General features: G+C 47.2%; 1 protein-coding gene across 1 annotated transcript in view; it reads right to left on the reverse strand.

The window, feature by feature from the left end:
• Positions 1-4,299: 4,299 nt before the first annotated feature.
• Positions 4,300-22,376, reverse strand: part of OTUD7A (OTU deubiquitinase 7A) — a 359,579-nt gene continuing 341,502 nt past the window's right edge. The window contains exons 12-14 of the mRNA XM_045070581.1: positions 8,694-8,808; positions 8,428-8,512; positions 4,300-6,065 (exon numbers count right to left, since the gene is read on the reverse strand). Of these exons, the coding sequence (XP_044926516.1) occupies positions 4,611-6,065; positions 8,428-8,512; positions 8,694-8,808 (1,655 nt within the window). The 3' untranslated portion in view covers positions 4,300-4,610. The remainder of the gene's footprint in view (positions 6,066-8,427; positions 8,513-8,693; positions 8,809-22,376) is intronic.

Raw genomic sequence — 22,376 nt, forward strand, 5'->3', positions numbered from 1 at the left:
ATGCATGCCCTGCAGGTCTTTCTAGGAGCAGCTATCCTGGACCCACCCCCGCGTCCACAGACAGCACTGTCAGAAACATGCTCTGTGCCGGCAGAACCAGTGCTGCAGAGTAGATGTGGGGAGGGATGCAGGTAGTCGGGGATGAAAGGATGTAATTGAGCACCCCCCCTTCTACCCTGGAGAGCCACACCCAAGTGGGGCAGTGTGAGTAGGAAACGGTTGATAGTCAGGACTGAATGGGGAGGTGGTGCACAGGGTCTCCAGAGAGCCACCACTTTAAGGCTTTCGGGAAGGGGGTGCCTTCTCTCTGGTGTCCGGGAGTGCCAGCCACCTCTGGGGCTTTGCACGGTGTGTCTGCCCTCGGGTGAAAGCAGAACCAGACTCTAGCCAGAGCAGAGGCCACCTCAGCAACCCACAGGGTGATGCCACAGTGGCCGAAGTCTGGCAAGGCGGGGCTCACTCAGCCACGGAAACGCATTTTTGTCTTATTTATTAGAAGCATTGAGAGAAAGAAAAGGGAAAAAGAAAAAAAAACAACACTGGAGGAACTTATTTTGTAAAGTCCACACCACAATGAGGAGAAAGGAATCGTGTTATAAAGAAAGAAACCCCAAACATGCTTCAGCTTTTACTCCAGGTCTTGTAAGTAAACATGAAAGACTCGCAGAGATGGAACTTAACACACACATGGGTTTGGCAAAGCTTTTTTTTCCCCCTCGCACAAATTTCCTACCACCGATAAGTACAGCCCTTTTTTCTCCCCCCTAACTAATGTGAAATAAATTTTGATAGGTTAAGTTTATCGGTGCAAAGTAGAGTGGTTTGCAAAATAAGCTTGTGGATGCTAAGGGAGGGGGTGAGAACCATGTGCACTGGGGGTGTGGAGAAACCTTTTATCTCCCGTCACCAAATTCCTGATGGTAAGCTGCTAGAGCTAATGAATCATTTTGGAAAGTATTAAAATTCTAAAGTAGCAGATCCAAACTTTTCAGAACTCCACTTGAGTCACTGGGTGGTAACAGGTAAGAGAAAGTCTGCAGTAACTTTGTGAGTATAAAGTATTCATTTAAGAGGAAAGGTGCAGTATCCAAATCCATGGACAGAACCCCCCCCCCCCAAAAAAAAATCAAGCTTCCAATAAAAAAAGAAAACATTTACATATTCCCACTTTCAGAGGGGATGTGAGCAAATAGCAAAAAGCACTTCTACCCAAGAGCTCACAGTGTGGAGCCCCTTCCCACTTGCAGTTACCCTTCCAAGGGGACAACCCTGTGACAATGTAAAGGCGCAAAATATTGCTCTGCGGCATATTCTGAAAATAATATAAAAATAATTTCTATAGTACAGTTTAAACTTGGCTTGTAAAATTTCAACGTAACATAGCATAAAGTCTACAAACAGAATACACTTAAAAACACCTTCCTTTAACAATACATTATTTAAAAAATATATACCCAGGTATCGCATGTGCAGGAAATGTGAAGCAAATTACTCAAACAACATCCACTGGGGTTCAGAAGTATCTAGAATCCTTCTGGAAACATGCTATCACTTAGAGACATCTGACCTTCCCGGAAAGGGAAGTATGGCCACATCAGACAAGAAGGCCATTCACAGGCAGGGTCTGCCATGCACTCCAGGTCCAGAATGTGTGTTCAGGTGGGGTTCTCAGCCTTTCTAGAATCAAGACTGGCTTTCTTCCTTTTCTCCAGTGTCTATAATCCACTTAACCTTTCCCTGATCCACAAGGGGTCCCTATGTCACAGAAGGATATTAGAAGACTTCTTGGCCCACATGTAAACAACACAGCCGTTTCTAATAGTTACTTCTCAGCCTGACAGACTAATTTGGTTTGAGGGAACTCTGGCCGGGGACCAGGTCTAAAGAGCTCTTTTGAATGACATGGGATGTTCCTGGTATACTGGACTAGAAAGTTTAATGTAATGGTAGATTCTCTCACTGTGTCAATACTATTTAGAGGAAGGGATCCAGATCTTTCACAAAAGGAAACAGCTTTTTGTAAACAATGTGGACAAGCCCCCACAGGCACCCTGGCAAGCTGAGCCACCTCGTGACCTTCCACATGGCTGGGGAAGCCACCATGGTGGCTGGTAGCTGGATCTTAGGCTTTTATTCATGGCACATCTATGGGTGTGGTGGGGTGGAGGGGACTTTGAAACTCGAGATAGAACATGTCACCATTAAAAAAAAAAATAATACCTACGGATTATACTGCCTGGTTTCAAAGGTTTTTCTCTGGTCTTACAATGGACCATGTTAATTCTCAGCTTGCACCCCGCCCCCACCTTTTTTTTTTCTTTCAATCTGGCATGAGAAAGATAAAATATTTGCATAGCCAGTGTGGGAAATTTCTGGCTGGCTGTTTTAACATTAGAAAATTAAAAAAACAAGCAAATTTACTTTATGCCTTTTTGACTTCTTGTGCACATGAGTTTGGTTTCAGAACGCACAATTAAGCATTTTCAATGTTGGCTGTCTCAACCTTCTAAGAGTGAGGGGCGGGGCGAGAGCCATAGTTGGTGTCTACACATGATGCAATACTTCCTGTGACCTCACAGCTTTGGATGTCAAAGCAGTTGCTCAGCATGACACAAAGAATCAGTCCAAAAAGCTGCCACAAACCCTCTCGATGAGAGATTTTTTTAAAAAACTACTCTTTTTTTTTTTTCTGAGTAACAAAAGAAATCCCAGTAATATGAGGGACATGGATGTTAGTAATCACCACACATTGAAAGTATTATTCGGCGTGAAAAGTAAAACTTCCAAAAAATTTCTTAAAGATTCTATTTAATAAATAATTTTGATTTAGGTAAGGAACCACTTATGCAAAACTTGAATAACTTACTGAAAACTCCACGTGCTGTGGAATAATTAAAAACAAAAAGGAATTACTCACAGGAGATACTCAAATTACTTTAATTCTTCAAACAAGTAAAAAAAAAACTTTTTTTTTTTTTTTTTATTTTATTTATTTATTTATTTATTTTTTTGCTGCTCTTTATGTCAGAGGGAAAAGCATCCTTTCTGGAGAAGGAGAAGCTGGCTCCAATGAAGAGATGGTCTACCTCCTGCATTTTCTGAGGATACACCCACAGTAAAGCTGGGTGCTATCTCCTCTCTTTCTTAGGATTATTAGAAGCTATTCTAAGGCTCCTGCAGGTTTTAAAGTATTCTTTTGCTAGTGAGGATTTTACCCATCTTCTCCGTATTTCTTGGAAACAAGATCTCTCCTTAGTGAGGCAGATTTAACTCCTCAGTGTCCTTGGCCAAGAACGGGATTCTCCAGAGGTAATCTTGGAAGGAAGAGGCTGCATATTGCTGCTCAAAATAGGGTAGCTAAGGACACATTTTTTTTTTTTTTTCTCAAGAAATGTGGGAGGCACCAAAAAAGGGACGGCTCAGGGATGGGGCTGCCCCCTCAATGTGTTAGGGAGCCACAGGCAGGGTTACCCTACCCTGCAGAGGGGACCCCAATGGGAGTGGCGCCCCTTTACCCGGCTGGACCCAGACAGATGCAGGTGGAGGTGGGGATGGGCTTCCTTCCCGGCTGCCCTCAGCCTCTTCCCCTTGGAAAAGGGCACAGGCCGGGTTTCAAAGTAGCTTAGTGTGGGGGCTTACACAGTGACCTCGCCTCTCTCCTGGGGCACCCCTAATCACTTCCTAGGGGCCCTCTGGCGATAGTTCACTGTGGAAGTGTCTTCAAAGGAGCGATGTGAGCAGGCTGTCATCTTTGCTCAAACATGGGCAATTCCAAATAGTGAGTTAGGAATCTTGCTTTTTGGACCCAAGGTGTCTTTGGAAAGCTCCTGTCACCTGAGCTGCCCGGCACCGGGAGCCATGACTACACCTCCCTGCGCCCTGCGAGGTAGGTTGTCCGGTGCCCACCCTAGGACGCCTGTGACTTTGATGGCAGTGTGAATGTTGCTCGAGCCAGGGGTTGTTTTTTGGGGGAGAGGGGAGCGTGGAAGGAGGTTTTGCTTATGCGATGGAGCGGTGTATTCCTAAAGGGCCCCCGCGACCATTAGACCGCGTGAGCAGGCGGCACCCTGCCCCCTGCCCCCTGTCCTCCCGGGACTCGGGGAGGGGAAGCAGGTGCGACCCCGCAGCACAGCCCCTGCTGCAGTCCCGGGCTGCGGGTTTGCTTCTAAACCCTGGGTGGTACCGACCGCACACGTGTGATCGCTACGTGGACGAGGTCAGTCGCTGGGCTGGGGTAGGGCGGGGGCGGGAAAAAAAAAAGGCAAAAAAAAAAAGGTAAAACACTCCCTTCTAAAAACAAAGGGCTGCAAATTTCTTTATTTCTCTTATTGAGGAACAAAAATACTCTTGCAATGGCTATTGAGTTTCCACAGGTACGAGGCAGATGCTAGCTAGCACACCCACTTCCAACAGTATGACTTGTTTCCTATCCGTCTACTACCTGAGTGGCGTCAGTGTAGGTTCAGGCACCATTAGGAACGTTGGACCAAACACGTACACAGCACTGACCGAGGAGTCGCCGGCCTTCCGGTGGACCAGGGCATGTAAAAAAGACACCGACAGAATGGAAAAGGAATCCTTTATGGTAAAAGCTGGCGCGCGCGCCGCCCTCAGGGCCGCGCCCCGCGCGCCTCGCGCCGCCGCCGCAGCTCCTCGCGGTAGCAGTACGAGCAGTAGTGCTCGGTCTCGGCGCGCCCGTAGAACGCGCAGTTCTCGCGCTGGCAGCGCCGCTGCGCCAGCCCCGGGCCGCCGCGGCCGCACTCACCGTTCGAGCGAGCGGCCGGCGCGTCGGCGTCGGCGAACTCCAGGCCGTCGCGCGCGGCGCCGAAGCCGTTGGTGTAGGTCTGCGACTTGTGCTCGGCGGTGCCGGCCGCCCCTGCCGCGCTGGGCAGGGCGCCCGGGACGGCGCGCGCCAGCGACTCGACCGTGTTGACGGTACGCAGGGCGGCGGCGCGCGCCGGGCTGTAGCTCTGCGACGACAGCGAGCGGTTCTGCTGCGGGTACGTGGCGCACGGCCGCAGCGCGCCCACGGCCGGCGCGCACGCGTCGTCCCGCGCGCCCGCCGCCTGCACGTGGATGACGCTCTGGCGCGCTGGTGCCGGCGGGCTGCGGCCGGAGAGCTGTCCGCTGGCGCCCGCGCGCCGCGCGCCCCCGCCGAGGCTCGGGGAGGCCGCGCCGCCCGCCGCCGCCCGCGCTGCCCGCGTGCCCGCCGCCGGCCCGGGGCTCGGGCGCTCCTTGAGCTTGAGCACCAGCTGCGTGGGCGGCCCGGCCGGCGGGCCCGGCGACGCGCGCTCGGGGCCCGGCGCGCCCTCGGTCTCTGGCCTGCGCGGCGGCCGCTTGGCCGTGGAGGCGGCGGCGGCGGCAGCCGCGGCTGCGGCGGCGGCGGCGGCGTCGCGGCGTCGCTGCTCCTGCTCGGCGCTGAAGCGCTCCTGCGCGCTGGTCAGGTAGTAGCCTATCATCTCCTCGTGGAACTGGTGCCGGTGGCTGGTGAGCAGCAGGCCGGCGAAGATGAACTTGCGCTCGCCCTGCATGGCGGCGCGTAGGATGTTGAGGCTCAGCTTCACGTCCGTGCTGTACTTCCAGGAGTCGCCCCGCAGCCCGCCGCCCTTTTCTGCCGGGGACGCTCCGGCCGCCTTGTCCGTGGGCGACGGCGTGGTCTTCTCCGATGGCGACGTGCTCGCCGACGCGCCAGACTCCTCCTTGCTGCCCTTGCGCGACTTGGCCTTCTTCTCCTTGCCGCGCTCCGGTGCGTCGCCGTTCTTACCGTTGGTGGAGTTAGCGCGGCCCATCTTGCCGTGCACCAGGCCGCCCAAGCCGCCCATGTTTTTCTTTAGCTTGATGCCCAGCGTCTTGCTGAAGCTACCCAGCTTGTTGGCCACGGAGTCCGCGCGGGTCTTGTCCTTCTCTTTGCGCTGCTTCTCCTTCTCCTTGTCCTTGCCGTTCTTGCCATTATTGCTGTTGGAATTGCTGCACACCGAGTCCCGATCCGAGTCCAGGGAGTCGGCCAGGGACTGCACGTCCTCCCCCACGGAGGCTGTTGGGGATTCCGGTTGTGCCAGAGGGGCCTGTAGCGGGAGAGGGTCAGGGAAAGAAGGAAGTTGTTTAGATAAGAGCCATCCTCACGTGGGACCAACAAAGGCAGACCACCCTGGCTCCCGGTCTGCTAAGGTGGGGCCTTGGGATCCCACTGCCCCAATCCAGGATGCCTTTTGGTGAGCTCGGGTTCCTGGTAGCCTGGAACGCCGAGGCGGGGAGTTTGGGCAAAATGAAGATACCCACCTGGCTCTGAGTTCCAGAGCCTCACATTTTAGAATTACCATGCCCAAATTCTGCCCTTCTAGCCCTGGTGAGGCTGGTGTATGACCAGACACAGGTCCCAGCTGTCCTCTAGAGCGAGAGGTCTTCTGGAAAGGATCACACTATACCCGCATCTGTAGGTGTCTCTCCTAGAAAGGGTGTCTCACCTATTCATTCCAGGTAGGGGTAGACCTCTTGCCCTCACATTGGAACAAATATGCCCTTAGTTCCAAGGATGACCATTTTACTCTAGGGTTTCCTTTCCACAGATAGACAATGCAGTCTTAAACTGAGGATTCTGAAGCAGGACCTGCACTTAGCAGGAAAGATGCACTCCCAGAAAAAGGTCTCCTAGGGTGTGAGGAGGAAGCATCACTGTGAACACCTTGGACAAGGCTCCTGGTCAGCCAGTAAGGAGGGCAAGGCCAGTGTGGGCACCTGGAGGACCATGAGGGAGGTGGAGAGCCTGAGAAAGGCAGTGAGTGCAACCTACTGCTGCCTTGTGGAGGCTCCTTCATGAGGGAGGAGAGAGAATTCCCACAGCGTCATCGGGTGAACAGCAGGAACCTACTAGAGGCTGAGTGGCTGGAGCTGGTGCTCACCCGGAAATGGGCTTTTCCTGGCCTCTAGGGGAAGATCCTGGGAGAAGGCCCCATTGTTCTGTCATTTTATTGTTGTTTTCTCCCTCCCCCAAGCAAGTCCAAGAGAGGGGTCCAAGAGACCTCCTGCAACCAAGTCCCCAGAAGCAAGCAGGAGCCAGTCCTCACCACCTCCCAGTCTGAAATTCCTTTCTTCCTCTTCCCACCCTGTCCTGGGTCTGGAAGGAGGTAGAGGTCTCAAAATGGTTTCTCAGTGACACAGAAGAGCAGAAGCTCAGGGGTTTAGCCCAGGAAAGGGGCTGTGCTTGGTGCTGGCAGTGGCCATTGGTGGGAGCTCAGTGAAGAAGGAGCCCTGGCTGAAATGTCCTCAGGGTGGAAGGGTTGTTGCCAGGCCCTAAATCTGACATGGGGGCCGCCATGTCTTGGCAGGGGGTCCTGCTCATTGCAATGCTGACCTGTGTCCCAGACCAAGAGCCTCCCCGTTCTAGATCTAGAGTTGCTGTCTTCACACCATATGTGTGTGCTAGGAAAGAACACCCCCAGCAACACGGGCATCATCCAGGCAGTTGACAGGTCACTGTGGAGGTTAAGAGGCTGGACTCTGGAGCCAGGCTGTCACAAGTTGTCCCTTTGTGTCCTCAGTATAATGGGTATCAGTACCTGCCTCCAGGAGTCTTACGAAGATTAAATAAAAGTAAAGGCTGATGTATGAAAACATCCTGAGCAGGGCCTGGCATAGCCTGGCTACCGACTCTGTGCCAGGCACCGCCCTACTGCCTTCCTCCAATCGCCCTTTTAATATTGCTTATGAGCCCCACTTCATGGCCATTGGCCAAGTATACTGATATCTAAGGGGGACTTTTTTTTTTTTTAATGTAATACAAATCCCTTTCACTGAGGGTTCACTACTGAGATAACAAAAACATCAATCAGACATTCAAAGTGAATCCTTAGCATCTCAAAGCGGGGACAGAACAGACTCTCCCTGGGGGAGGAGCCCTGTGGGGGCGGGCAGCTCCTCTTCTCACTGCCCTCCCAGAGGATCGAGAAGGCGGAGAGAAGGAGGGGGCGCTGAGGAATGGCGCTCCCAGTTCTCTGACTTTTCCAAGGACCCACACACAGTTTATAATTAATTCTGCTCCGCTGCAGCACATCGTGTTCCGATCTCGGCAGAGATAGTTTTGTGTTGTGACTTGCCTACGGTTTGTTTTCTGAGTGGGTGTGTTTATTCCTCTCCTTCTGGAGAAAATAAAGGGACCCAAAAAAAAAAAAAAAAAAAATCCCCACCAACCACCTCCCTAGCCGGAGCGCGCGCCTACGTACGACACACAAGCACGCGGGCACACACGCTCCCGCTAAACCCGAGCCTCTCTCGCCGGAGCCAGGCAGGATGGGTGGGGGCGGCCGGGCGGGCGCTGGGGAGACCAGGCCCGGGCCAGCGTTTGCAGGCTGCGCCCCCCGCCCGCGCCGGCGGCGAGTGAGCGGCCAGGACCCAACCAGCTGGTCGGGGCCGGGCACATGCCAGGCTCACCCGGGTCTCCGAGGGGATCCGGATCCACGTCACATTCATGTAGCTGTGCAGAAGGTTCAGCTTGGCTTCTAGCGACAGGATCAGGCTGGTGAAAGAAGAAGACCGACTGAAACGCGCCCCAGCGGGCCCGCGCTCGCCCGCACGCACCCCGCCCCCGGGCACGCCAGCTGTCTCGGGAGGAGCACCGGCGGCCCAGCCCACGCCGGGAAACCGGGCGCCTGCCGCCCTTCGGGGCGTTGGGGGAGGGGCGCGGGGGAAGGGCTCACTGGGCCAGCCGGGCGTTATCGTTGTCGTCCTTCCCCCACTCCCAGTCCTTCCCGGGGTCCACGGCAAAGTGCAGAGGCAGCAGCTTGTGCTCCGAATCCGTCAGGGGGATCACGGCTGGAACAGAAGAGAGAGACGCGGTGCCAGGTGGCCCACGGGCGGGCTGAGAGGCTCCAGGCCCCAGCAACCCCCAGGGAGGCCAGAAAAGGGAGTTCCAAGGCCAGGTGTCTCCTTAATTAAGGAAACCGAGTGGAGACGAACACAGACCATCTGTGCCAGCAGGAGCGTTAAGAGCACAGGTGTCAAAACCACTACGGAGAGTTTAAAATACTTCATATTTATTGTGGGCGTGGAAGAGAAGTTGGACACCTCACCGGGGCTCTGCTAACGATTTGGGTCAGAAGGGAGGTACCGCGGTTGGGCTGCAGACAAAAAAAAAAAAACAAAAAAAACAAAAAAAACAAAACCCTCAAAACCTATTGCTGTTTCTGTTATTTCGGAGGAAGGACCCAAGCCGGGCTCTTGGTCACCTCACAGTGTACAAATTAGGCAAGGAAGGGCTGCCCGCCAATCTGCTCATTTGTGAACTCATTCAATAATTCTGTATTAGCTGGGGGGGGCGGGGAGCGGGGAGGGGAGCTCCCATGAGGCGCTCCCAGGTAACCAAAAAATCTCATAATCTCAGGTGGTGACAAGTACCCTGCAGAGTGAACCGCAGACTCCGGGGTCGGGGAGCTATGGCAAGCCTCTTAGGGCGGGTTAGGGAGGCTTCTGAGGAAGTAACGTGTAGGCGGAAACTGCAGCGAGGACAGACTGGCCCGCACCCAGGGATCCATTCATCACAAACGCTCCGGAGTGAAACGCCCACCTGGGGAAAGTCTTGGCCCATCTCAGAAAGGCTGGGGCGGAGTGGGGTGTTCACAGGGTTTGCCTGGATCTGCTAGAAGCTTCTGAGCTGCTGTGGGACCCAGCGCCCAGTGAGAACAAGAGAACAGCTTAAACAGCTTGCTCCTCCCCTGGGTTTACCCTACCTCCGCCTCCTCACTCTGCCGCTCCCTCCTCCTGCCCCTCGCCACCCCGTGGCCATGAGCCTGGTGTCATTTCCCATGATTCATGGCAAGGGTGTCACGGAAAGAAAACAAAAAAAAGCAAATAAGTAAATAAAATCTATGACTGAATACTATTAAGAGTTGACTTTCTAATAAAAAACTGCAAACACTGACTCACTGCTGCCCTCCAGTGATGCTGAGAGAAAATAGGAGCACAAATAACGCTCCACTCCCAGATAAAGGAAACACTGTTTTGCTGGGGGTGGAGGGTGGGGGTGTTTCTGCTTAAAGTGGCTGGGGACAGGCAGTACTGTGCTCTGGTTTGGTCGGCCCAGGGAGGCTTGGTCTGCCCCCGCCATAGGCGGCTGGGTTCTGCCTTGACATGGCCATGACCCACAGGCTGCCCCTCCCAGGACTGAGTGGCTGGGTAGTCACACTCAGAGAGGGCTGCATGCAGGGCTGCTTCAGGACCTGCCTCCCTCTGGCCATGACCAGAAGCCTTTCCCACAGTGCCACAACTCAACAGGAATCAGAGAGAGAGAGTTGGCCTGGCTTCCCATCCACTGGGAGGAGGTGGGGACGGCAATGGATCCTTCTGTACACACTCGCTAGGGCAGCATAGCTCTCTGGGGTGCTTGATAAAGGCACCGATTCCAGGCCCCCAGGCAGATGGCCAAACCAGAATGCCCAGGAAAAGGAACGAAGGGTTATATTTTAATTAAGCATCTTCTGTGACTTTTATTTTTATTTTTTTTTTTTAATTTTTTAATTTAAAAGATTTTATTTATTTATTTGACAGAGAGAAATCACAAGTAGATGGAGAGGCAGAGGCAGGCAGAGAGAGAGAGAGAAGCAGACTCCCTGCTGAGCAGAGAGCCCGATGCGGGACTCGATCCCAGGACCCTGAGATCATGACCTGAGCCGAAGGCAGCGGCTTAACCCACTGAGCCACCCAGGCGCCCTGTGACTTTTAAAATCATACAAATCTGGAAAGTTTTTTCCTAGAGCAATAACCTGTTGGAAGTAGTTACTGCAGTACAACTTAGGCAATTTGGGTCTGGCTGTGCATTCCCTTCCCGGGGGAGGGGTGCTGCGGGGGGGTGTCCACCCAGCCATGGCTATACTTCCCAGCCCCCAGCACTTAACAGGTGCTTGGCTGTACCGATGGCATGAGAGCAGAAGCACTGTGGGAGGTGCTGGGCAGTGTGGTTAGGTGTGGACGGCCTTATCCCCACACCCCTCCCCATCCTCCTGTATGTTGAAAAGGGTGGTGCTAGGAGATGGCAGGGGTGAGCTTCTGCCTCCCCCACTTAGAGAAGATCTACTTGCCAATCAGGAACACCCGTTTTAGACTTTGTTTGTATGAGAACCAAACTTCTCTCCCTATGATTTTGGTTTATTTGTTTCAGATAAACCAACTAACGTAGTACAGATCCATATGCCCCTCAGCCTCAACTCCCTACCACGGGGCTCCTGGGAATTATTATCCTCAGTCTTTGGATTGGAACTGACTCCCTGGGTTGCGCCCTGCTGAGCAGAAGGTTGGACTCACCCGAAGTTGCTAGAAGCTGACCACTTAGCGGGGTCTTGCGCACCTCTCAGCATAAATGTTAGTAGGGTGAGGACCAGGTACTCAGAGAGGCTCTAGGGACATGAGTGCTTGCAATGAAAGGCATCTTTCTTCTCTGCAGAGGGTACAACTGTGGCATGTGGGTGAGGGCGAGGGCCAGAGGGACTGAGAGACCAACGCATAGCTGCACAGGCCAGGAAGGCCTTGAGAACAGGCCCTCCCTGCAAGCATTAGCTGCTTTGGATGCCTCTGCCTCCCACTTTACACATTCACTTTTCCCAATTGGAAACCTGGCCTCACCCTGTGAGATATGTAGCGATGGGCGACTTGCCCTCTGGTGGCAATGTCAGGAATAGCAAATGCTTTTCAAAATAAGCCGGCAAATTGTTGTTGTTTTTTTTTTTTTTCCCCCTGAAATGGATCTCCTGTTTAACCTGAAAACATACAGACACTATCTCAAACCTGCCTGGACATATTTTCAGTACTTATTTTCCAAAAATGAATGGACACTTCTGGCTTCTGTTTCCAGAAGAGTGTGGCACTATCATTACAACGACAACAAGCTAGACAAACTGCAGATACACAACTTTCCTTTAACCCAGTAGAGAGTGGAAGTCACAGGGCAACCAACTATCTCCAAGTCTAAGAACAGATGGGTGCACACAAGGAGAAATGGACACGACTCTCACTGGAGCAGACTCAGCTGGACTCTGGTAAAAAGAATTCAGCTAAAATTGTTTATAAATTGGTAAAGGAAGAATGCAGCCTAGTGAAAGAATATTTAGAACCCTGGGGGCTATAAGGGAAATTCAAATGTACTTGTAGACCCCTTTCCGTGGGACCCAACCTGGTGCTCACAAAAAGATTGGCAAGAGTTCTGAGAAGTGTCCTTTATAGATCTTGCTCCTCTATCTATACTAAAGAACAAAAGCTTAAGTTGTGAAGGCAGGGCAGTAAACACTGTTGGCCTTAGGGCCCTGGGGTCTTTCCCCAGTAATGCTTGAGGTGGAAGGAGGAAACAAAACAAAACAAAACACCCCCCCCCCCCAAGGGGCAGGGACTACATGCTGAGGCCAAAACTGCTGGGGAAGTTCACTCCCTTTCTAAGATCTAGAAACACAATACCAGCCTAAGACAGAAACTTAATTAGAATAACAAAAACATCACCCTTCCCACTTCCATATCCAGGCTAATAAGCTGCAAGTAATAGCAGAAGAGGGACAGAGTTTGATGAAAGGGTGCAGGAAGGAGACTGCGAGAAAAACCTTCCAGCAAAACACAAGATATCACTAGTGAAATTTTAAGGCTGAGTGCCCTAAGGGCAACCAAAGCAGCAATGAAACCAAAACCTACCTCAGGTCCTGACTAGACTGATGTAAGCCCCATGCTAAAGACATAACAAAAGGTAAAGTACACTTAATTCTAAGAATCAAAATGATGTACCTCAGTCTTTATTGTCCTATTCAAGATGTCTAGCTTTCAACGGAAAACTGCTAGTATAATAAAAGACCAGAAAACCCCCACTCAACATGTTGACAAGAGACAAAGCATTTGACAGAACAAGACTCAGCTATGACACACGTATCGAAACTCAGATGTGGAATTTAGAGTAACTGCTTAATAAGTTGAATACTCTAATAGAAAAGGGGGATACCGTGCAAGACTTGATGATTAATTTCTCTCCAGCAGAGAGGAGAAACTTAGAAAAAAAAGAATCAAATGGAAATGCTAGAAATGAAAAAGCACAGTAAGAGGGATGACGAATGACTTCAAGGGGCTGATCAGTACGCTTTACACAACTGAGCAAAGAATCCACGAACATCAAGATGGATCAATAGAAATTACTCAAATTGAAACACAGAGAGGAAAAAAAAAGGGTTGGCGGGAGGCAGGGGGTGGGGTGGGATGCACAACAGAACATCCAAGAGCTGTGTTGCAATACCAGACTGCCTAGGATCTGTGCAAGTATGATCTCAGAAGGAAAGAGAGCACAAGACAAGTGATATTTAAAGAAATAATGGCTGACAAACATTTCCACTGTGAATGACAAATACTGCCATAGATCCAAGAAGCTAAGAAAAAACAAGTAGGAGAACAATATCACCACCACCACCACCAAAAATATCCCTATAGTTAGTATATTTAAATAGCTGAAAACCAAAGACAAAATTTTAAAGGCAGCAAGAAAAATGACACATTACATACAGAGAAACAAAGATAAGAAATACTATCATGACTATTCATGATAAAACAGGTAAGCCAGAAGACAATAGAGTGACATCTTTAACATGCTGAAATAAAAAACTGCTAATCCATAATTCTATACCCAGAAAAAATATCTCTAAACATGGAGACATGCTTTCTCAAACAAAAATAAAAAAAATTAATTGCTTATAGAACTGCCTAGAGAAAAATGTGTATATATATATTGCACTAGGAAATATTAAAGGAAAGTGGAAATTATTTAAGGGAAGGAATATGCTACCAGTAGATACTTGGATTTTACATAAAAAATGAAAAGTAATAGAAGTGAAATAAATGAATATGAAAATAAAACTCATTTTTCTTCATTTTAATTGTTCTAAGAGACTAAGGTAAAGAAAGCAGCAGTGTATTATGTGTTTATAGCATATGTAAAAGTAAAATGCTTGACAGTAATGGCACAAAAGATGGGAGGGAGGGATTGGGAATAAACTGTCATAAGATGCTTATATAACACATGAAGTAAAATATTCCTTGAAAATTGAATCTAATTAATTAAAAATGTTTATTGTAAACTCTAGGAAAATCGCTAATAATGAAAAATAGAGGCATAGTAAGTCAATAGTGGAGGTAAAATGGAGCCATTAATAAATTTGTTTAACCCAAAACTCACTTATCCAACCATATGATTAATACCATTGAATGTAAATGGTCAAAAAATACCAATTAAAAAGCAAAATTGGGGGCACCTGGGTGGCTCAGTCATTAAGCATCTGCCTTTGGCTCGGGTCATGATCTCAGGGTTCTGGGATCGAGCCCCACATTGGGCTCTCTGCTCAGCAGGAAGCCTGCTTCTCCCTTTCCTTCTCCCCTTGCTTGTGTTCCCTCTCTTACTGTGTCTCGCTGTCAAATAAATGAGTAAAATCTTTAAAAAAAATAAATAAAAAGCAAAATTGTCAGAATGGATAGAAAAAGCAATACTCAAGTCTACTGACTACAGGAAATTCATTTAAAATATAAAGACACAGGGGCACCTGGTTGGCTCAGAGGGTTAAGCCTCTGCCTTCGGCTCAGGTCATGATCTCAGGGTCTTGGGATCGAGCCCTGCATTAGGCTCTCTGCTCAGCAGGGAGCCTGCTTCCTCCTCTCTCTCTCGGCCTGCCTCTCTGCCTACTTGTGATCTCTGCCTGTCAAATAAATAAATAAAATCTTATATATATATATATATATATATATACACACACATAGACACAAAAACTAATGATGCACTTTATGTTGGCTGCTTGGATTTAAATTAAAAAAAAAAACAACAAAAAAAGGAAAAAATAAATAAATATAAAGACACAGATAGGTTAAGAGATTCTAAGTATAAAAATGCTAGAGTGACTGTATTAATGTCAGATGAAGTAGACTCCAGAACCAAGAATGCTACCAAAGATATAGAAAAACATTATGCAATGATATAGGCTCAATTCTCCAAGAAAACATCACAGTTCTACATGTGTGCATGCTCTTAATGACAGAGCTTCAGAGTACTAAAAGCAAATACTAACAAAAATGAAAGGAGAAACAGACAAATCCATTATGATTAGAGACTTCATCATTTTTCTCTTAGTAATTGACAGAATAAGTAGATAGGCAATCAGAAAGGAGGCAGAAGACCTGAACATCATTAGAGAGCTTGAAAGAATTGACATTTATAGAATGAAACTAGATCAGAACACATTCATTTTCAAGGGAACATGAAATATTCACCAAGATAGAACACATTCTTAGCCTGCCTTAGCAAATCTGAAAGAATAGCAATCATAGAAAATTTGTTCTCAGACCATTACTAAATAAAACTATAAACATACAACAGAAGATATTTGGGGACTCCAACTATTTGGAACTTAAACAACATGCTTCTAAATAATCCACGGGTCAAAGAGGAAGTCTCAAGGGAAATTACAAAAATAGTTTGAACACAATGAAATGGAAACACAATATATCAAAATTTGTATGATATAACTAATCAGTACTCAGGGGAAAATTTATGGTACTAAAATGCTTATATTAGATAAGAAGGAAATTTCCCAATTTGTAATCCAAATTTCTGCTTCAAGAATCTTAAAAAAAAAAAAAAAAAAGCAAATTGAATTCAAAGGTGGGGAGGAGGGAAATAATAAAGAGCAGAAACCAATGAAACTAGAAAGACAGACAAATCAGAGAAATCAAAAACTATTTCTCAGAAAAGACACATAAAAACAATGGATTATCCAAATTCATATTTTAAGAGGTTAGGATAACTGGTAGACTAGGCTTTTAAATGATATTAAGATGTTAATATTCCTACCTAGTCAATGCACATTTATCATACCTTAAGACCACATTTTAGAATGTTGAACTTTTCATCATTAGATGATTGTAGATTTAAATGCGGTTGTAAGAAATAATTCAGAGAGATGCTGTGTATCCAACCCCTAGGTGCCTCCAAGCTAACATCTTGCATAACTGGAGTGTATTATCACAACCAGGATATAGACTGGTATACTCCATTTCTCTGCAATTGTCTTTCTCTACAATTCAGATTGTAAATTCTCCATGCATTCACTTGTGTGTGTGTATGTGTATTTGGTTCTATGAAATTTTATCACATGTGTAGATTTGTGTAATGCCCTCAATCAAGATACAGAATGGTTGCATACCTACAAGGGTCCCTTGTGCCACCCTTTTATGAACACGCCCACTTCCTTTCAACACTTCATGCCTGTCCCTTATCCTTGTCCACCACTGTGATGGATGAATTTTTATGTCAACTTGACTGGGCTAAGGGAATGCCCAGATAGCTAGTAAAACATATTTAGGGTATTTCTAGAGGAGATTAGGATTTGAATTGGTAGATTGAGAAAAGATCATCCTCACCAGTGTGAACAGGCATCATCTAATCCATTCAGGACTTGGATAGAATAAAACGCGGAGAAAGGAAGAGTTTGCTCTTTTTTCTTGAGCTCAGATGTCCAGCTTCCCCTGCCATTGGACATTGGTACTACTGGTTCTCACGCCTTCAGACTCGAATGGGAAATTGTACCATTGGCTCCCACTTCTTGGGTCTTTGATCTCAGAACTGAATTATACCACTGGCATTCCTGGGTCTCTGGCTTGCAGATGGCAGGCAGATGGTGAGAGTTCTTGGCCTCCAGAAGTGTGTGAGCCAATTCCCAAAATAAATCTCTTCTTATATATATCTGTTTATATCCTACTGGTTCTGTTTTCTGGAGATCTATGGCTAATAGAAGCACTCATCTGTTGTCCATCTTTATAGTTTGGCCATTTCAAGGATGCTACGTAACCAGTATCATATAGTATGTCATCTTTTGGGACTGACGTTTTAAATTCACTATAATTCCCTTGAGAGCCACCCAAGTCATTGCATGTATCATATTCATTTCTCTGTACTGCCGAGCAGGATTCCATGGTATGGATGTACCATAATTTCTTTAATCATTCACCCAGGAAAGATGTTTGGGTTGTTTCCAGCTATTACAAATAAAGCTGCTATAAACATTTGTGTATATGCTTTTGTGTGAACATAAATTTTCATTCCTTTGGTATACAATTTTTTTTTTCTTCTATGTCTGGGTCATGTGGTAAGTGATGTGTAGTCTCATAAGAAACTGCCAAACTGTTTTTTCAGAGTCTTACATCCTTACCAGCAATGTGTGAGAGATCTGGTTTCTCCACATCCTCTCCACCATTTGATATCATCGCTTTTTAAAAATTTTTAAATTTTTAAAATTTAAAATTTAAAAATTTAAAACCTGCCATTCTGATAGGTGTGGAGTGATAGCTCATTGTGTGTGTGTGTGTGTGTGTGTGTTTTAAGATTTTATTTATTTACTTGACAAAGAGAGAAATCACAAGTAGGCAGAGAGGCAGGCAGAGAGAGAGGAGGAAGCAGGCTCCCTGCTGAGAAGAGAGCCCAATTTGGGGCTCGATCCCAGGACCCCGATATCATGACCTGAGCCGAAGGCAGGCTTAACCCACTGAGCCACCTAGGCGCCCCTCATTGTGGTATTGTTGTTTTAATGTTCAACATCTTTCAATATGCTTATTTGCCACCTATACCTCCTTTTCTTTTTCTTTTTTTTAATTATTATTATTATTATTTTTTTAAAGATTTTATTTATTTATTTGACAGAGAGAGATCACAAGTAGGCAGAGAGGCAGGCAGAGAGAGAGAGGAGGAAGCAGGCTCCCTGCCAAGCAGAGAGCCCGATGTGGGACTCTCTGGATCCCAGGACCCTGAGATCATGACCTGAGCCGAAGGCAGCGGCCCAACCCACTGAGCCACCCAGGCGCCCTATACCTCCTTTTCGATGACATGTCTGTTCATGGCTTTTTCCCATTTGGATTTTTTTTTTTTTTTTTTACTGTTGAATCTTGATAGTTCATTGTATACTTTCAATACAAATCCTTTGTTGATATGGGGTTTTAAAATAGTTTCTCCAACTCTGTTGTCTTTTCACCTCTTAATTATTGCTGTTTTGTTCATTTGTATTTGTTTTTTTTTTTTTTCAGAACAGAGGTCCAATTCATAAGTTTTTCCTATTTTTGGATCATGCTTTTGTGTCATGGCTTAGGGTTCTTTGGCTATCCCTGGGTCCCCATATTTTCTTTGAAGTTTTATAGTTGTACATTTTATATTTATTCCATGATTCATTTTGAGTTAATTTTTGTATTATTAAGATTTAGGTTCAGGTTCATATTTTTGCCTATGGATGTCCAATTGCTTTATCACCATTTGTGGAGAAGACACTCCATCCTCCATTGAATTGATTTTGTTCCTTTGCCAAAAATCAGCTAAGCATATTTGTGTGGTGTTATTTCTGGGTTCTATATTCTATGCCATTGATCTCTGTGTCTAACCCTCAATCAATACCAGGCACTGTTATCAGGAGCTCTATATTCATTACTTACAATTCTTTCACCAGTCAAAGGATTCTTGTTCCAATTTTCCAAAAGAGGAAATGAAGGCTCTGGTACATAAATAACTTGCCCAAGCCAAAGTCAAAGTTGTGATTTAAATGTAGGTCTGTCTTACTCCACAATGTACAGGTTTTTTTTTTTTTTTTCTATTATGTCACACTGCCTTTCTCTGAATTACCTAAAGTTAGTACATTGGGAACATCTAATCTTATTTTTTCTTTATTTATTCAACACTTATTAAATACTTCTCAGGTGTCTTGAAGCTAGACACACAAAGATGAATAACATATCATGTCTGGCTTCAAGATGTTCAGGATCTGGCTGATGAAGAACAGGGACCCTTCAAAAAGCAATCTTTGTTGTACCCTTTCTCTTTCTGATCCCACCTCCCAGCACAGCCACAGCTCGGTTCTCTGTCTGAGAATGGTCTCTGGTTGGCCTGATGTAGAGTCCCTGGGTGGGCAAGGAGTTTGCATTCTTGTACCTCTGGGAAAAATCAGACCCACTTTATTAGGATTTGCTTCACAAAACCTTGATGTACAAAGCAATGGCAGTCCTTTACCTCTGACTACTGCAAGGAAAGGGGCTAGTTCCTGGCGGATGAGCCACGGATAGCCTCACACTCCAACCTGCCCACTGGTTTCTGATGGGGTAAAAGTTTCTTTCCTGCAGAACTTTTCCCCCAGACAAATGTCTGCTGAAGGAATTCTCTTAGTGGGCCTCAGGTTACCAGGAAATGGTCCATTTCCTCTGGTCATATGTGGTACCACCAAGGCCTCTCTAATCTTGGGGAGAAGGCTGCCCCTAGTGTTGCCTGTTCAGGCCCATGGTAGATGGTGCTGGGTCACTGTGAGCACAGCATGCTGTGCCTGCCCCTTCCAGTCTATTCTGGCCACACTGCCTCTATCATTACACAGTTCAGATACTTGGCATATTAAGTGCCCATGAAGGCAAGTTGTGATTTTTATGAAAATCAAATGAATTATTGGAAGGCAAGTTTAGGTAGATGTAGGTATGGGCACTGACAGACCACAGGTGGGGCAGTGGGAATAGCCTTTCCCAGTGGGGAGAGTTTCTAGCACAAATATTGTTTAGAATTATAGGACATGGTGATGATGCAAAGCCGACTGACTTTGAGTTGGTTTTATTATTGTTTTAAAATTCTCTCTAGACAGTGCCCCTCCTTCCTGTATACCCTGGGACTGGGTGCTCCCATTGACCCACCCGTATATCATTGTGTGAAAGAGACAGCCAAGGAAGACTGGAAATAAGCACTATAAAAGGCCAGGAGAGTTTCTACTTTGCATGGGCTTTGCTCCTTTTGAAAGAAGTCTAAGGGGAACTGGTAGCAGGCACATTAGAGGTATGACACCTACAGAAACAAACAGCACTAGAAAGACAGTAACAACAGAAAGGAGTCTGGGGCTTCCTGTGCACATTCTACGTGGAGTTGACTCACATGATCCCAATGATCCGTGGATCCACCTTGCAGAAGAGGAAATGGAAACCGAGAGGTACTAAGTGTCCTAACCCATCATCCAGGTAGTTACCAAGCCAGGATTACAGGTGGAAAATACAATTTCTCCAGCTTTAATGTTTATATGTAGATATGGTCTTTGGCTTGGTCAGTGGTCTATGGACTAAACTTGCTATGTAGACTGAATGTGTCCTCTCAAATTCGTATACTGGGACCTATCTCCTAATGTGATGGCTTTTGCAGTTGGGGCCTTTGGAAGGTGATTGGGTCAAGAGGATGGAGCCCCCATAACTGGGACTAGTGCCCTTGTAGGAACAGACACAAGAGAGCGTGCTTTCTGTCTGTCTGTCTGTCTCTGCCATGTGAGTACAAGAGAAGGCAGCCATCTGCAAACAAGGAGGAGGTCCCTCACCTGATGGGAGATCTGCTAGCACCTTGATCTTGCACTTCCGATCTCAGAACTGTGAGCGGTAACATTTCTTTTGTTTAAGCTGCTCGATCTATGATACTATCTTACAGCAGCCTGAATGGATTCCGACAATCCTGGAAAGCATGCAGACTGGAATTCAGGGATTTGTACTGCCAAAGAAATGTTCAGGCTAAGGAAACTCAACCCCTGGGCTCCTGAACACCCAGAGTGGGTGGTGACAGTCTCAGCCCCCGGTGCATGTCCTTGGTGCACGCACCAGACATGGCGCCAGGGTCTTCTCATGCTGTCATGCTAGTCGACCAAAAAGCTTGCTCTCCATGTCCAAGAGGACAGGACTGACAAGACTGCCATGCTTTGCTTCCCTCCCCTCTTCTGAGGGGGTTTTGGTGGGGAGCAGTGTTCCACCAGCACACACCAAGGACCACACGCAGTACCTGCAGGTCCACAAAAAGCCCAGTGCAGCCGTGATGCTGCTTGAGGCTGGGGCTGATTCAGGACTCGAGGGAGATGATGACTGCTGTGCTCCTTGGGGAGTGCTCCTCATGGGCCATGGAGGGCATGGTGGGGAAGCCAGGTGTCTGGCCTGCTGTGGAGCTCATCAGATGGGGGCCCTGTCATCAAGGCATATTCCTGCTTTCACATCTCTCTAGGCCCTCAGGATTACTGGTCAAAGACCCTCAGCTAGTTCTTCCCACACAAGCTGACCACAGCGGGTGTCCCTTTGGAAACCAGAAGGACAAAACTCCATGACCGTGAAATCCTTCCTGGTGCTCCTGGCTACCTGGTGGCTCTTTGCTGGGTTTGTGGGTCAAGAACCAATTTTAAAGCAACAGCCCTTTCTAGTCCCCAGTCCCTGGGGTGCATGGGTCTGAGCTAAAATTCTAGATGCTCCCCACACCAGTTCTTCCTTTTTTTCTATAATGAGGAGCCTTTGTAGACAGAGGCTTCCTCCTCAGGGGCTGGGCTCTGGGCTCTAGGAGGAGCAGCAAAGGAACATGGCACAAAGTCCAACGAGGCTGGCTGCAGACCACAGGGGGAAGGCAAAGCAGTGCTCTTGCCTTCTACCTCGAGCTTTATCTTTCAGTGGTAATCTGCAAATTTAGAAAGTGGCTAAAGTCAAGGGAGGCTAATTGCAAAGACAATGAATGTAATTTGCATTCCTTAGGCACCTTCTGGTTTCCAAAGCCTTCTTGCTTTGGAAATAAAGTGAATTTATTTGATTCTTATAATGTCCTATAACAGGAGGGTTGTTCCATATTTTCTCTGTTATTATACTGGGACAGGTTCACAGATGGGCCAATCTGTTTGGAATATGATAAAGTGACTTTGAATCAAAGTCACTTTATTTTAGATTATTATATTTACAAAATTAGGCTATAAAATTCATTTAAATGGGGTACTTCATATTGATAACATGTGAAGAGAAAGTTTTACTTAACAAGGGATGGTGCTGTATATAATAGATCAATCCTGTGAGAAAAAGCATGGTTTGTTGTCAGATAGATGGGAAAGGAAATTTTAGACTCTATTTGGTTTGGGCAATTATGAACTATGGATTGACACTGAATTTAACTATGAGATGTGCATCGAATACAAAACTAAAAACTGCTTTCATGACCTGTTATATGGGGTATCTCTGGCTCCATAAAATCCCCAAATGACTCATTTTTATAAATATGGCATACTGTTTTCTAAGTGGCAAGAGAAAAAGTTTCAGGCTGCTCTTTGCAAACACTTTTTTCCTGCAAATATCCCCATTTTGAGTCTGTTTCCAGTAAGTGAACAGCAGACTCTGGTGTGATCATCTTTAACACTGGTCTTAGCTGTCTGGAGCCGACTGACAGTTATGTGAGCATCACTGCCCATGTTCTTATTCACACTGGCATTCCCCCTCCATCTGTGACCAGTGGGATTTTTAGGGACCGTGGTACACTGCTTTCTGGGTAGTGTGAGTAGGAAGCCTGAAGGGACAAGGGCAGAGCTCCTTGT

The sequence above is a fragment of the Mustela putorius genome, unplaced genomic scaffold (genome assembly GCF_011764305.1).
Source record: "Mustela putorius furo isolate JIRA1106 unplaced genomic scaffold, ASM1176430v1.1 tig00003972_pilon_pilon_pilon, whole genome shotgun sequence".
Taxonomy (NCBI): Eukaryota; Metazoa; Chordata; class Mammalia; order Carnivora; family Mustelidae; genus Mustela; species Mustela putorius.